Source organism: Hemicordylus capensis, chromosome 3 (genome assembly GCF_027244095.1).
Source record: "Hemicordylus capensis ecotype Gifberg chromosome 3, rHemCap1.1.pri, whole genome shotgun sequence".
NCBI lineage: Eukaryota > Metazoa > Chordata > Lepidosauria > Squamata > Cordylidae > Hemicordylus > Hemicordylus capensis.
The window spans coordinates 56,733,844-56,748,195 of NC_069659.1; the positions used below are offsets into that span (position 1 = coordinate 56,733,844).

General features: G+C 41.6%; 1 protein-coding gene across 7 annotated transcripts in view; it reads left to right on the forward strand.

Moving 5' to 3' along the window:
* Nucleotides 1-20: 20 nt before the first annotated feature.
* ALCAM (activated leukocyte cell adhesion molecule) overlaps nucleotides 21-14,352 on the forward strand; it is a 254,083-nt gene continuing 239,751 nt past the window's right edge. For all 7 annotated transcript variants that reach the window (XM_053307300.1, XM_053307294.1, XM_053307295.1 and 4 more), the window contains exon 1: nucleotides 21-502. In XM_053307300.1, coding sequence (XP_053163275.1) covers nucleotides 400-502 — 103 coding nt within the window. In that variant the 5' untranslated portion in view covers nucleotides 21-399. The remainder of the gene's footprint in view (nucleotides 503-14,352) is intronic.

A 14,352-nucleotide genomic window follows, 5' to 3' on the forward strand; every position in this document is an offset into this window, starting at 1 on the left:
TTTCTCAGCAAAGGGAGGAGTAAGCCAGTCAAGGGGCGTGTCCTGCCTGGGCTGGCCCCACCTCCGCTCGCCGCTTTCTGTCCTGGAGCGCCGCTAGGCTGCCAGAGGGAAACAGCCACCTGCTTCCGCGCAGTTGAGCCGTCCACTCGCTCGCGCGTCGCAGAGACCCGCTGGAGGAGCCGCCGCCGCCGCCGCCTTACCCGCGCCTCCAAGTTCTTTCGCTTCCCTCTCTCGCCTGGAAAGTTACTGACCTGCCGTGCGGTTGTCTTTTGGGGAAGAAGCCGTTGCTGCGCTGTGTGGGGGAGAGCGCGAAGAAGAGCCCTCGCCCGCCCGCCCGGCTTGACGTTCCCTTTGGAGGATCAGCGCTCGAAGTCGCCGTTCGCCTTGCGGGGAGGCGGGATGGAGACCCCCTCTGCCGCCTGTTGTCGCCGCCGCCGCCAGCTGCAGCCGCCGTCGCTGCTGTTCCTGTGCTTGCTGCTCTCTGCCCTTTGCCTCCGGCCAGGTGAGTAAGCGGCGGACTTGAGCGAGGCGCGGGGAGCGTCCGGCGGCACCTCTGGGTCATGGTCGGAGGGTCGCCTGCCTGGCTGCGCGAGGCGAAGCTCTCAGGTGTCCGATACACTCTCGCCGTCTTCTTTCTCTTTCTCTTTCTGTATTGTGCGGAACTTTAGAAGGGGGCGGGGGGAGACTTGCTGCGGCTGCCGGTGAGTGTCTGGCTGTGTCGCGCTAGGTCTGATTATCTGTAGTAGAGATTCTCCTTTCCTGAACTGAAGGAGGCTCACCTTTCTGATCGAGATTTTTAACAGCTTATTTGATTTCTTAAAAAAAAAAATAAAAAATCGATCGCACCCTATATATGCGGTAGTTTATAGACTGTAGTCTCGAAATCACTTGCGTCTCACCTCTTGTACTTAGACGTGCGATCCTGCGCCCGCTTGCTCAGAAGTCCAACTCAATTTGATGGGCGTAGGGTCGGGCTGTCCGGGCCTCGCGGATCGTAGCCAGACTGTCTGTGTGTGTTTAGGGAAGGCTTCACTCTCCCATTTCCAAGCATTCCTTTATATATATATGTTCTATCTATCTATCTATCTGTCTGTCTATCTATCTATAGTACACGTTTTTCAGATCTTGTCATGTCATTTTAAGTCTCTGATCGCGTCCCCATTGAGAATAAGCCCCGTTGAACTTGGCGCGGTCTCCTTGCGAGTAAGCACATGTATAGGTGGTTCACAAACCCCAAATCCCATGCATTTGGAATATAGTTTGGGTTAACCTGTAAATTCAGATACTTGGAAGCCTCTATTAAATATATTCTTAACACCTGACTTGATTTATTTTATTTTATTTTTCCTCTGGATAGAGATATCAAAAGCATATTACATTTTCAACACATCTCTTCTCCCCCACGCCCTCCCCACTTACTGTAGTGCACTGTGTAGACGATTGCCGCTTGTCTGCTTGTGTTTTATTGTGAAAGCAAACAAAATCTGCTTTCTGTGGTTGCCAGCCCCTGCTCAACTTCCATCATGTAAGGTTTAATTTAATCATGTAAGGTTTGCTAGAAATCTTTTAAAAAAAACCTCGAGCTGGGTGGGTTTCTCCTGCGTCTCTTTGAAAGTTGCCTTTCTGGTTGTGCTAGCGCAAATGGAAAGAGGTGACCTCACCTGCATTTGTAAAGAAATCTACAGAGCAAATGACAAGCAAATCCTTTTTGTGGGGTGTGTGTATGTGTGTAGAAGGACAGTCTGGAGGGTGATGGTTGTTAAATAATGGAGATAATCCAAGCAGAAGGCTAACTGCCAGCTAAAAGCAGATCTTTGAGGAGTGTTGGTTCTGATTTTGAATGTCCAATCACTAGTGCCTTAAACATCACTATAAATAAGCCCCCATTAGATAAACTTGCCATTGTATCTCTTTCCTGGCGGTATTGTAAATGAATATGTAGGCTGGGGGAACTGAGCCTTTCTGTTCTTCTGGGGAACACCTCTGCAGTTCATGCTTGATTTGCCCCCCACTCCTTGCTGTGCATGAGTGAGTGATTTTCATTCGGATATATAGATGCAGCTAGTCCTCGGAAGAAATGACAGAATTGGTGATAGGCACTTCTGAATGAATTGGAGCACCTAGTAACAACATTACCCACTCCAAAGCCCTTCTTGAGATGGCTGTTGCTGTTAGATAGGTTTCTCCTTAGGGCTGGCAGTCTGAGACGTGGGATTCATTCACGTATTGATGTTTATGAACAGTCCTCTCACCCTCCATTTGCAGAGGATTGAAGCAGTCTATGACTAAGTCCTGACTCTACTTCTTGGAGAAGTAGATTTTTGGAACCCACTAGATTCTTGAAAATTAAACCATGTTTAAATAGATGAAGCTGAAGCTGGGGTTAAGCCCCATTTAATTCAATAGGATTTACTTCTGAGTAACCATGCATAACATTGTGCACCCTTACAGTATTTCACCATTGGTTCTGATACTGTGAATATATTGTGCCCTGACAATTTGATTCAGTCTACAACCCTTTTATTTTAGAGTGGCCTCATTAAAGTCCGTTGGAACTCTTGGGAGTATGTGAGTTGTAGCCAAAGTTCAGTTTGACTCATTATTATTTCTTGATCTTCTTAGGATTTCAGCAAACAGGGGGATATTAAAGTCTACTTGAAAGAACCTAAGTAATTTTGTTGGTAGTTTTTGTGTCTGTCGAGCTGTATATTAAACAGAACTGAAATCAAGGGAATCAGACTGTGGGCTGTGTTCTTCAGTTTGAAGAATGTCTCATTATTCTTGTAGAAAGAGCGTCAGCCTGTGGTGACATTTTGTATTGCTGAGAGAGAGAGAGGGAGGGAACGGGAGGCTTTGTGTGCTTGCCTTTAGAATCAAGACTGAAGTGTTGCAGTGGATTCAGTGTCTTCTGTCACCAGACTGTACATTTTAGAGAACTCTCTTATTAACCATTTAAGGGGCCCCTTCTACACAAAACTGGAAAACAGGAACAGGCTCTCTGTAGGCACATACTTTCAGACTCTGATTTCCAGGGAAATTATAATGTATTAGGTTGAGTTACGGTTGTTCTAATGTTGATGAATGCCACTAAGTAGCCTTGTAACACAACAAAAATTACACTGTAGTTTCTGTTATGCCACTAAACATAGTATTATCTTGTCTGTCTTTGAATGGTATTCTATTTACAGTGCAACATGAAAAGAAGGTGTTTCTGTGTAAGCCCAGTAACAATGCTTACATCTAGGTTGCAGTCCTGTGCACAGTTCCTTGGAAATAAGCCAACTGCAATTGGGATTTATTTGCAGGAAAATCTATACTGAATATATTATGTGCTTTGGACTTTTAGAAGGAATAGCAAAAATAAAGGTGTTCTATATCTTGGAAAATAGTTCATTGGGTATATAATTGTTTGTCTTCTTTAAAAGTCATAGAATTTTAAAAAAAATTCTGCTATAGAATATTTTAGGCTGCCCTTATCCTTTTCCTCTTATACCATGTGTCAGTTGTCAGTAATACACTGTATGTTTCCAAACATTGGTACATTTCCATTATATTTAGGACGCACGTGCGTGTGTGTGTGTGTACGCACGCACACACACCTGTCCCTCTATGCAGGACAAATTGCTTATTCCTCTTGACAAAAAGAGCTTCACTCCAATGTATTGTGTTCTGAAAAGCATGTAACTTCAGTTTTTGTGCTCTTAAACATGCTAACTCTTATGAGTGGTTCCACTAAAAGCATAATCTTTATATTAGGATAATAAATGAAGACTTATGCACACTTGAGAGTGAGGCCCCTTTCTCTCCCCCCCACTGCCCCGTTCCTGGGGAAATTTGAAAGAAAGGTATTTTTAACACACTTGGAGTGCTTTTCTGTATTATCATCAACCAATATATAAAGAGCAGTTTAGCAGGATCTCACTTAGGATGGGAGCATTAATGTGAAATGCACTGTTTTTCTTACATGTGGGACAAAGTCCCCCCACGCATATACTTTGTCCCCTTGTGCTCTCCCAGTATATATATATTTTTCTGCTGTTGCCACTGATGAGGCCCACTGAACATAGTAGGACTTAGTAAATATGCATAGAATAGAATTGTAAATTGTTGGGAAGTAGGGATCATTTTGAAATGGACTACTCTATGTAAATAACTAATTATTTCTCAAAATAATTACTTTAGTAGAGACCTTGACAAACTTATTTGGATCTAGGAACCAGCTTCAAGGCAATGGACATTTGACAAAATTGCCAGATGTAGAGATAAATATTGTTGGGGCGGGGAAGATAAATGGGATCCTTTTTATCCCCTTTACAAGTAGCATACTTAGAATAGAAACAGGGCTGCCTGGGACAAATAAAGATTTTATTTATTAATTAACGTTACCGCTGAATATTCTGATCCAAGTGTCATGGCTAAATTTCTAAGTACTATGGCTCCCTGACGCCTGGGATTTGTCAAGCCCTGCTTTAGTAAAGCTTATGTTGATCAGAATATGTTGCTCAGCTAACAGTATTTGAATTTAAAACTTTCGCATCAGTCTAACAAACATATCTTTGAAGTGAGTCTCATTGATTTCAAGATAACTTGTGATTAATATCGCGACTTTTACCTGGCATTTCCAATCACTGTGCTTTGCTCCAAAACAATATAGTACACTGCTCAGTCTAGTCCAGATGAATATTGCAATGTCGTGCTTCTTGAGAGGTTCTCACTCAAGCTGAGTCATGCAGCACAACAAATGTAACCAAGTTTTCTACAGTGCTGTATATTGCATTAAAAACAAACTCCTTTAAACCTAAATTTTCATGGATATATGAAGATATGAGACAAGTGCCCATTTTGTTATCAGTTACTTAAATTTATCATTGTTCAGCACTTGCTGTCAAGCAAGGTACCTCTTCCTTAACCAGAGGTATATAATAGTCCTTGATTACATAGGTGATAAATGTGGTTTCTGAAAACAGGTTGTATAGCTTGTGTAATGTAATGCTAAGGAGTATGAATAGAAAGTCTCAGATTTGAACCCTACACTCCTGGGTGGGCTTATGTAAGCAAAGATGTCTTCACTTCAATCTTTTCCTGCTCTTATTTGAGGCAGGGAGGATGAAATTGAAGGACAAGAAGCTTCAAGTATTACCTTAAATTGTGTTAGATAAAGTGGATAAAGGATAAAGTGTGTTGTCAAGTTGATTTCGACTCCTGGCACCCGCAGAGCCCTGTGGCTTTCTTTGGTAGAATACAGGAGGGGTTTACCATTGCCTCCTCCCACGCAGTATGATATGATGCCTTTCAGCATCTTCTTATATCGCTGCTGCCTGATATAGTACCAGCAGGGATTCGAACCAGCAACCTTCTGCTTGTTAGTTAAACATTTCCCTGCTGTGCCACTTAAGGCAACAGGATAGAATGTGAAAAAATACTTGAATTTCTGCTGCTGTAAACCATTGTCCCAATCCATTTAAAAGGTTACAATGCATTTGTATAGTTTGCTCACTCCTGAAGGCTTTACCTCTCCCTTCAGTGGAGGGGTAGCTTTGTATGCATTGGTGGACGTACACTTGAAGCTGGCTCCTCAATGTGAACAGAGAAAGCTGCTCTGAAGCAGGACCTCCACGCAAGTGCTCATGGAGCTGTGCTTTAGCATGCATTGTCATATTGTTGATTCATGTTGCTTACTATCTATCTGTATATTTCTCTTAGGCGTACCCGTCGCTAATCCCATGTGTGGCAGCTCTAGTGAGAGTTTGTGAGTGAGCTGCTGGCAGGGGAAGAGGAAATCAGTGCTGCTGGACAGGCTTGCAGGCGGGCAGAAAACGATGGTGGTGGCGGTGGGTGGGTGGAGGAAAACGATGGCGGGGGTGGGGGGAGAAAGTGGCAGCGGCAGCGGGGGAGAAAGCAGCAGCGGACAAAGAAAATGCCAGCAGGTGGGTGACAGTGGTGGTGGGTGGGCAAAGAAAAATGCTTTTCTTTTAACAGGTGGGTGGGGGGAAAAACAGTGGCAGTGGCGGGGGGAGAATTAGAGACGCAGATGCTTTGCTCCTGGCCCAGCTAGTAAAGTTCAGTATAGTATTTTATTTTAATCTTGGGAATGGGGGCATAACTCAGTGGTAGAGCATCTGCCTTGCACAGAAATGGTCCCAAATCCAATCCTTGACATCTCCAGATAGAGCTGGGACTGACTCCTGCCTGAAATCTTGGAAAGCCAGTGCCAGTTGGTATAGATAATACTGAGCAAGGTGGGCTAATGGTCTGATTCCATATGTGAAAGCTTCCTGTCTGGTGGTATTGTTTTGTTTATTAGCAGAACTCCTGCTGGCACATGTTGTTCAGTTATTTTGGGACAACATGGTGGTTCTTAAGGATGTGTTCTTAGTCTGTTTCAGTCAAACTTCTGGGTCCTCCCCACTCAATTTCTCTCTTTAAAAAAATAACAACACCCTCTCTAGTAAGAATTGCACTATTTCATTTCATAGCAGATGATCATCTTTCCTGCTTGGGGAAAAATTATAATTTTCTGTAGTATAACTGTTGAAGATATGCTAGTGGTAAAGATATGCCATAGCATGCGACCCCCACCCCCGCCTGTTGTGCACTGCTTGAATACATACATGAACTAAAAGTAGTTAGGTCCAAATGAACTGATTATACTTGACATTCTGAGAAACATACTAGGTCCAAATCCATATCTTTCTACACACATGCACGCGCGTGAACTATTTAATGCAAAAGAAACACTGACTGACATCCTGACCAGTGCACACTTTGAGAGAAGGCAGGGGTGTGACAGAAGCCTTTGCACAACTCCCCGCTCCCCATTATAAACTGATGTGCAAGAGCCTTTAGGGCATGGAGTGCTCCCTGTGCTCTGGAAGGGCTCTGCAAGATTGGAGACACTTCACTGTTTCCAGCCTTGCAAAACCCTTCTGGGCACAAGAAGTGCTCTAGACCAGGTATTCTCAGCATTGGGTCCCCAGATGTTATTGGACTTCAGCTCCCATAATCCCTAGCCCCAGTGGCCTTTGGAGTTGAAGTCCAATATTGTTTGATATTGAAGTCAAATATTTGATATTGGAATTGAAGTCCAATATTGTCCAACTTTGAGAATCCCTGCTCTAGACAATGGGCTCTTGTGCAACAGTGTGCACGCAGAGTGACTGGGAGAGTTGCGTGAGGATTCCTGTAGCAATGCAGTCCCTGGAAGTATGTGTGCTTTGTTAGCTGGGATGTCAGCCCTGAATTTTGTAATCTCACCTTCTCATAAACACCTTCCATGGATAATAGTAACTTAGAAGAGGTGAACAGACGTGTCGGATAAGTCAACACTAAGCATGTGTTTGACTGATTCAGCACACTGAAATTGTGTATGGAGATCTAGATTGGGACCAAAATGGAGATGAGCTCTAATATGGGACACAGAATAAATGATTATATTTAACCTGAAGTATATTAAAACACTTCATGTTGCGAGACTCTTAATTATATTATTGATTTCATGGGGTAGAAAGATGATACAAAATTACAGTGGTTAAAAGCTTAGTGTTTGTGGCATATGAAACAAAAAATGATTACAAGTCTTAGTTTAGCAAGCATGGTCTAATCCCACTCAACCCTATCCCAGTGGATGTTAATCTGGCACTCTAATATGGTGGCTCTCTGCTTAGTGTGAGATTAAATTGCTGTTCTTATCATGTGTATAAGTTTCTAGAACAGCACATCAGTATCTATTTGCTCAACTGGTATTTCCTTCACAGATAAGAAATTACCGCCCCCCCCCTTTTTTTTTTAAAGTGATGTGATGGGAGAATGTAAAGCTTCAGGCTCTGTTACAGAGGTTATCACATGTTTGGAATGGTTCTGCAGTGTTTGGTTTGAAAGCATTTGAAGTTTTCTAAGTGCACATAGTCAGGAAATACTAAGCTGTCCCCAAGATAGCACACAAAAGGCATTTTGTTTATTATACTTCTTCTTTTACATATTCATTTAATTGCTTAATTCATTTGATCCTGCTTCTCATCTTGCTGTCATACACAATTCCCCCAGAAATATATTTAGTAAGAATGAGAGCTGAATACTGAGTGACGTTGCCTTGGTTTTCTAAAAAGATAGTTTTGGATGGAGGCTTCATATCCAGTTCTCACATCCCTCTGTTTTAATTTGCAATGAAGGTATTAATGTCAGGGGAAAAAATGTAAAATACATTATAATTGCAATCCTCATGATGGGTTTCTAGGCACATTAATCATGATGGAAATACTCTTATGTGGACATTATGATATTACATTTTAAATATTTTTATAGAAATCTTAAGATTCATAAATTGAATTCGAACTGCACAGGATTACTTAAGTAATCATATTGTGTTACGATGCTATTTTAATTCCTTATAATATGCCTATTATTGAATATAATCAAGTACTGAAGCAGTGCTTTATTGAAAAACAGTGTACTGTGTGTAGAACTATGTACAGGCAACACTGTTCAACATGCCTGGAAATCTTATCAATTGAAATAGTAGTTACTTTGAAGTAACAGATATGATCCATGGCTCTGTAGCTTCTTTGTGTCCATGCAATATCACATAGGAGGACTGTCCTGTTCCTTCTGTACCAAGAAATGCAATGCAGCGAAAAAACCCATGAGGCATATAGAATTTTTCTTGAAGAGAAGGGGGAGTATCACCATGAATGGGTATATATATATATATATATATATATATATATATATATATACATACATACACACATACCCATGGGGTTTCCCCCCCTGTGAATTGCAGTACAAGGCAGCCAACAATATGAAACCAGTAAAAATACACTTTAGATATAACTGTGAAACAAAACTGTATTAAAAGCTACAGATAAAAGCAGCAGCAAAAAGCAATTAAAAAAAATCCCAAGACATTATTTAGCTGATAAAATGAAAAAGTTTTAGAAAAACAAAAGCTTTAAATTTCCATTTTAAAAACAAAGGAGTAGGCAATTGGATTCATTGAGGGAGGTATTCCAAAGGTGTGCAATTGCCACTGAGAACAGTCCATTTCTGATACAAGTCAACAGATTTATTGTAATAGCAGGCCAGAGAACAGAGCTTCAGAAGCCAGCCTCAGGGCTCTTTCAGGTTCATGTGGACTTGATGGTACTTAAGGCAACCTGTTTCAAGGCCATTCAGAGGCCAAAGCCAACACTTCAATTTAAGCCCTGAAGCAAATGAGCAACCAGTAGAGTTGGTATTATATCAGGGTGACATGGTGCCCATGCCCATCAACATCCTGGCATTAGCATATTGCATTAGTTGAAGCTTCGGAGTAGCCTTTAAGGAGAGTATTGTATAGTCTACCCTTGACATAGCGAGCACATATTTCATTGAAACTTGATCTTGCCTTTCTAGAAAGGGCCGCAATTGACAAACCAGCCAAAGTTGGGCAAAATAACTCTTGGTCATGGCTAGCACCTGCACATCCAAGGTCAGCTCCAGATCCAAGAGTACTCCCACGTTGAATGCTTGACTTGCACTACATGCATATACATTTCAGATATTCACACAGGATCTGCTTGACCATGACAAATGTGAATTAGGATTAAAGTGCAGGTCTCATCTGAATCACCAAGGTTGGAAACATTAAAATTAACATTTGTATTGGTTTACCTGCTGGCAGTATTGTCAGAATGTGCCTAAAACACTAGCACAACCAAGTTTTGTGTCTTGTACTGTAACTCTTGATACATTTGCTCTTAAGCCAGTGTGCACTGCTTGTTATAAAATTGCCATCTAGGGGCATGATCTTAACTTCACTTATGTAAATTTTAATCAAAGTCTACACCTATGTTACTATGTTTAGGATCAAAGTCCTAATTGAGAGTACTCTGACTTAGACCCACAAATGCTAAACATATTGCTTAAAAGCTAGTCTCACTGATTTTACAAGGACATGCCTCTATTTAATATGGTTGGTATTAGGGTGCCCTATAGTTTAATTATGGCCTCTAAAGGCAAACACTTAAGATTCAGTGACTTGGCACATTCTTCATTCCCTTTCTGCATGTGCTGCTCTGCACCCAGAATCCCTCAAAAGAACCCTCCCATGTGGAGGATGGACTTGATTTACCCCTCACTCTGCAGACTGAAATGTGTGATGCAGTATTGCGAAATATGCTAAACGAGATGATATAATATTGACATCCTAAAGCATACACACTGGTAAAATATTTATTTTGAAAGCCCCGAATAACATTTTAAAACTTTTTATGATTTGCTAGAACCCTTAAATGATAATGATAGGTCATTTGCATCAGTTCACTTTTTAATTAAATATTGAAAGTAAAAATTAAGCATGTTTTTGTATCTGATGAAGTCTTGATATCCGTGAAGTTCATATGTTCTTAAAGATTCAAGTTTGCCACAGTCAATACAAATACATTATTTCCTTTCCTGTCAATTGAGATGAGTAAGTAAGGGTTTTAAAATAACTGTGTAATAGTTCTCACTTAATAAAAGTGTTATCACACCAGTATTAGAGATACATAATATAGTTAATTTATTTTAACACATTTCTATAATGCCCAAAGCTTGCGTCTCTGGGCAGTTTACGATTAAAATAATATAAACATTAAAATCATTAACATTAAAATCATATAAAACCCAACATTAAAAGTATTGAAATTATAAATCTAATTAAAAGTCTTGGTGAACAAATAAGTCTTCATTGCCTTTTTAAAAGTTTGCAGAGATGTGGAGGCTCTTATCTCAACAGGGAGCACATTCTAAAGCCCAGGGGCAGCAACGGAGAAGGTCTGTTCCCAAGTAGCCATCGGACGAGCTGGTGGCAACCATAGATGTACCTCTCCCAGAATATTCAGTGGGAATAGACAAAGAAGACGTTTTCTAAAAAAAAAAAATTATTGCAATATATTTTATTTTATTTATTCAATTTCTATACCGCCCTTCCAAAAATGGCTCAGGGTGGCTTACACAGAGAAATAATAAATAAATAAGATGGATCTTTTTTATTTATTTATATACTTCTTCGGTGCAGCACTTCTTCTTAAGCACTTCCATAAGTATTGCTGATTTTAATATGCCTAAATGGAACCATGCTAGTGCTATTGGTTTAGATAGATACAAGTCCAGAGGCTCAGGATCTTCTATCTTGGAAGAGTGTTATTAATTTTTGGGAATTCAGTGATGGGATTTACCTGGCAGGGAAGGAAGTATTTTCAGACACTAAGGTCGGCATTCTAAGTCTGTAACTTTTGATCTCCGTTATTTACACTTGCATTTAAGTAGTGGGACTTAACATAAAGGCAATTGGGGCATGCCTCCTCAGGATATTAAAAACATGTCAACCTAGGAAAATGCATATTTTGGCAGACATACAGCCTGGTAACATTGTGTTTGTGCAATTTGTATAAATTACACACATTACAAGAGTAAGCCCATTATTTTCAATTATTTTCAATAATTTTCTCCTTTGTAACACACTTTGCACAAATGTTGCAAATGCAATGTTAGTAGGCTGATGTAATCTTGCACAGTATGTCAGCCCAGTAGTGGCCAGTGTGGGCACTGCTGGGGTTGCGGGGGCGGCGAGGAATTTCCTTGTAAGTGTAAATTAATAGGTGCTTACCTCCACAACTGCCACACCTGAATTCTGCTTCGAGCAGCAGTGCACTACCCAACACCCCCTGTGGCAGGTTATCTCCTCTGCCATTCACTTGGCCTCTGTGGAGCTGATCCCCTGCCAGCAGCCAGGTGAGTGGCGGAGGTGATCCCCATCTGCAAGGGGTCCTGGGCGATGTGTTGCTGCCCAACGGCTGCCACTGTGTCAGCCTTTAATGTCTATATTATTAGAAATGAGATTTGGATTCTCTGAGGAAAAATAATTTGGAACTAGGTATCCATTTTATTAACAACTGATTAGGTACTGCAATCTCTTACTGCATATGGTAATGTTGAGTGCTGGGGCAGAATAATGTACTGAAATTGGCCTTTGCCTATGTGACAAGTTAGAACTAGCCCCAGATTTAATTTGTTAAGTCATGTACTAAGAAGAAGCCTCCATACCCTATAAAAGTGAGTGTAAAGTAAATGTACATTGGGTGAAAAATCCAAATATCACATATACACTGATAGATAACTTCATTCAGTTCAGAACTCAAGAAAAGGTTCTTGGGATTATAGTACTAGCCCAGTAAAAAGGTCAGTGTTCAGTGGCAGTGAAGAGGTCAAATTCAGTGTTAAGGAAGGAAATGAACTGAAAATAGCATGGTCATTATTGTAATGCCTTTATATAAACTTATGGTGTGGCTGCATTTGGGTGTAGAGTTTGGTCACCTCATCTCAAAAAGGATATCATAGAGATGGTAGAAGTACAAAACAGGATGGCCAAAATGCTCAAGGAGTTGGAGCATCTTTCCTGTGAGAGAGGCTAAAGTGCCTGGGCTTTAAAGGGGGAAAGAAAGAAAAAAGATTGAGAGACATGATAGTGGTTTACAAAATTATGACTAGTGTGCAGAAAGTGCAGGTATTTTTTTCTCTAAATGAATTCCTCAAGAATAAGTTCGGCATCTCTTAGCTGCTGTAGATTAATGAAATGTTCTTTCAAAAGCAGTATGCTTCTGAATACCAGATGCTTCATGCCCTGTCTTTGGCCCCCAGAGGTATGTAGCTAGGCACTGTTGGAAACATGTTGTTGAACTACATGGGCTAGCAAGACTTTTCATATGTCTGGATACAAATTATAGATTGCAGAATTAGAGTTCTGCACATGTGGGTTATACAAAGAAGTATGGTGTTCCATTTAGAGTGCATTGTGTCAATTAGCCCTGTAATAAATAGGCCCCTAGAAATTAACTGGAGCAGGGTAGATGTAACATAACAAAAATATGCTTTTGGGGGGAAGCAGCCATTGTAACTTACTTCAAAGCACAGTATTTAGGGATGGCAACATATGGCAGGGCGGTGATGCCTTTAAAACTCGGGTCAGGTTTCATAGGCAGCCCCACCAGGAAGTCTTGAATTGTTATTTTTTTGTACAGTGATTTTAGGGAAGGGGGGCCCAGCCCGCTCTCCTTGGGGTTACCTATGTGGTCCCTAGGCTTCCTCATGAGAAGGGCCAGGCAGCAGGATCAGCATTGCCCCAGTGAAAGGAGCAATTTGACATATGCCATAATGACCGATGCTGTTCCTGAGCAGACAGCTCACTCATGAGAGTGTAAGAGTGTAAGCAGACCCTTTCACAACTCATGAGAAGAACTGTCTGTGGGGACAGGGATTTTGAGCAGAATCTCTAATAATGTGTGATGACAATCCCCCTTCTCCCAAGGAACGCGCTCTCATGAGAATGTCAGGCCATGTGGGGGCTGGATGCTAGATGCCGCCCAGTCAGGTTGCTCTATATAAGCAAGCTGTGGACACGGATATCCTGGCAACAGCTCTCCCTGTCTTGGTGACTTCCGCCAAGAACCTGTCAGAGTGTGCCCTCTTGCAGCCTGTCTGTCCATTTGAGCATGCCCGGAATGATGACCCCACTTTCTTGGGGCTTCTTTTTCCCATGATTCCCCAAGGTGGTAGATCTGCATACAGATGCTAGTCTGAACCTGGGAATTTGAATGAGAGTATAGATCTGTCCCCGGTCCTGGTGTTTGCCCAATCTGTCCACCAGGCAATGCCCAGACACATGGAGTGTCAAAATCTCCTTTGGGTGTGTGAAAGGCTTCCCTGGAGAGGAGAGGTAGCTGCACAAAAGTTCTATCATTAACCAGAGAGAGCAAGGGGGGACTCACACAAGCGGGCCCCCTTTTTGGGGTTAGCTCAGCTCATGGGCGTGCAGTCTGACGGAAGACTGAAGGGTTTTTTTAGCCTAAGGTCCTGCCCAGTATACTGGCCCTCTTATGAGAGTGCTAATCCCCTGGTCGCAAGCTGCCATGGGGGCAGGAGTGTGCTTTGGTCTCCATGGACTGCTTTGCTGGGGTGAGCCCTTGCGAGAGTATCCTTGGTTCCTTGGTCATCATGTTCCGTTCTCTTTCCTGAGCAACAGGAAAATAGTGCTGTGAGATTCATGGTTAGAAAAATTAGTCGTGGATCTGGCAACCTCCGGTTTCACATTACGTATGAATACTTTACACATGTAACATGTGATGATGTTTGCAATACATCTTTGCACCACCACATCACATTATCACACCAGCACAATACCCAGTGTTTCTGCGTGATTCTGCCCAGTAAATAAATGAATACTAATACAGGAGATCACATATAATAGGCAGAGAGGGAGGATGTGGGGTGTATGGGTATTTTTCTCTAAAAAGAAATATTAGATACATGCAGCTATTAATTATGTAAGAAGTGAAA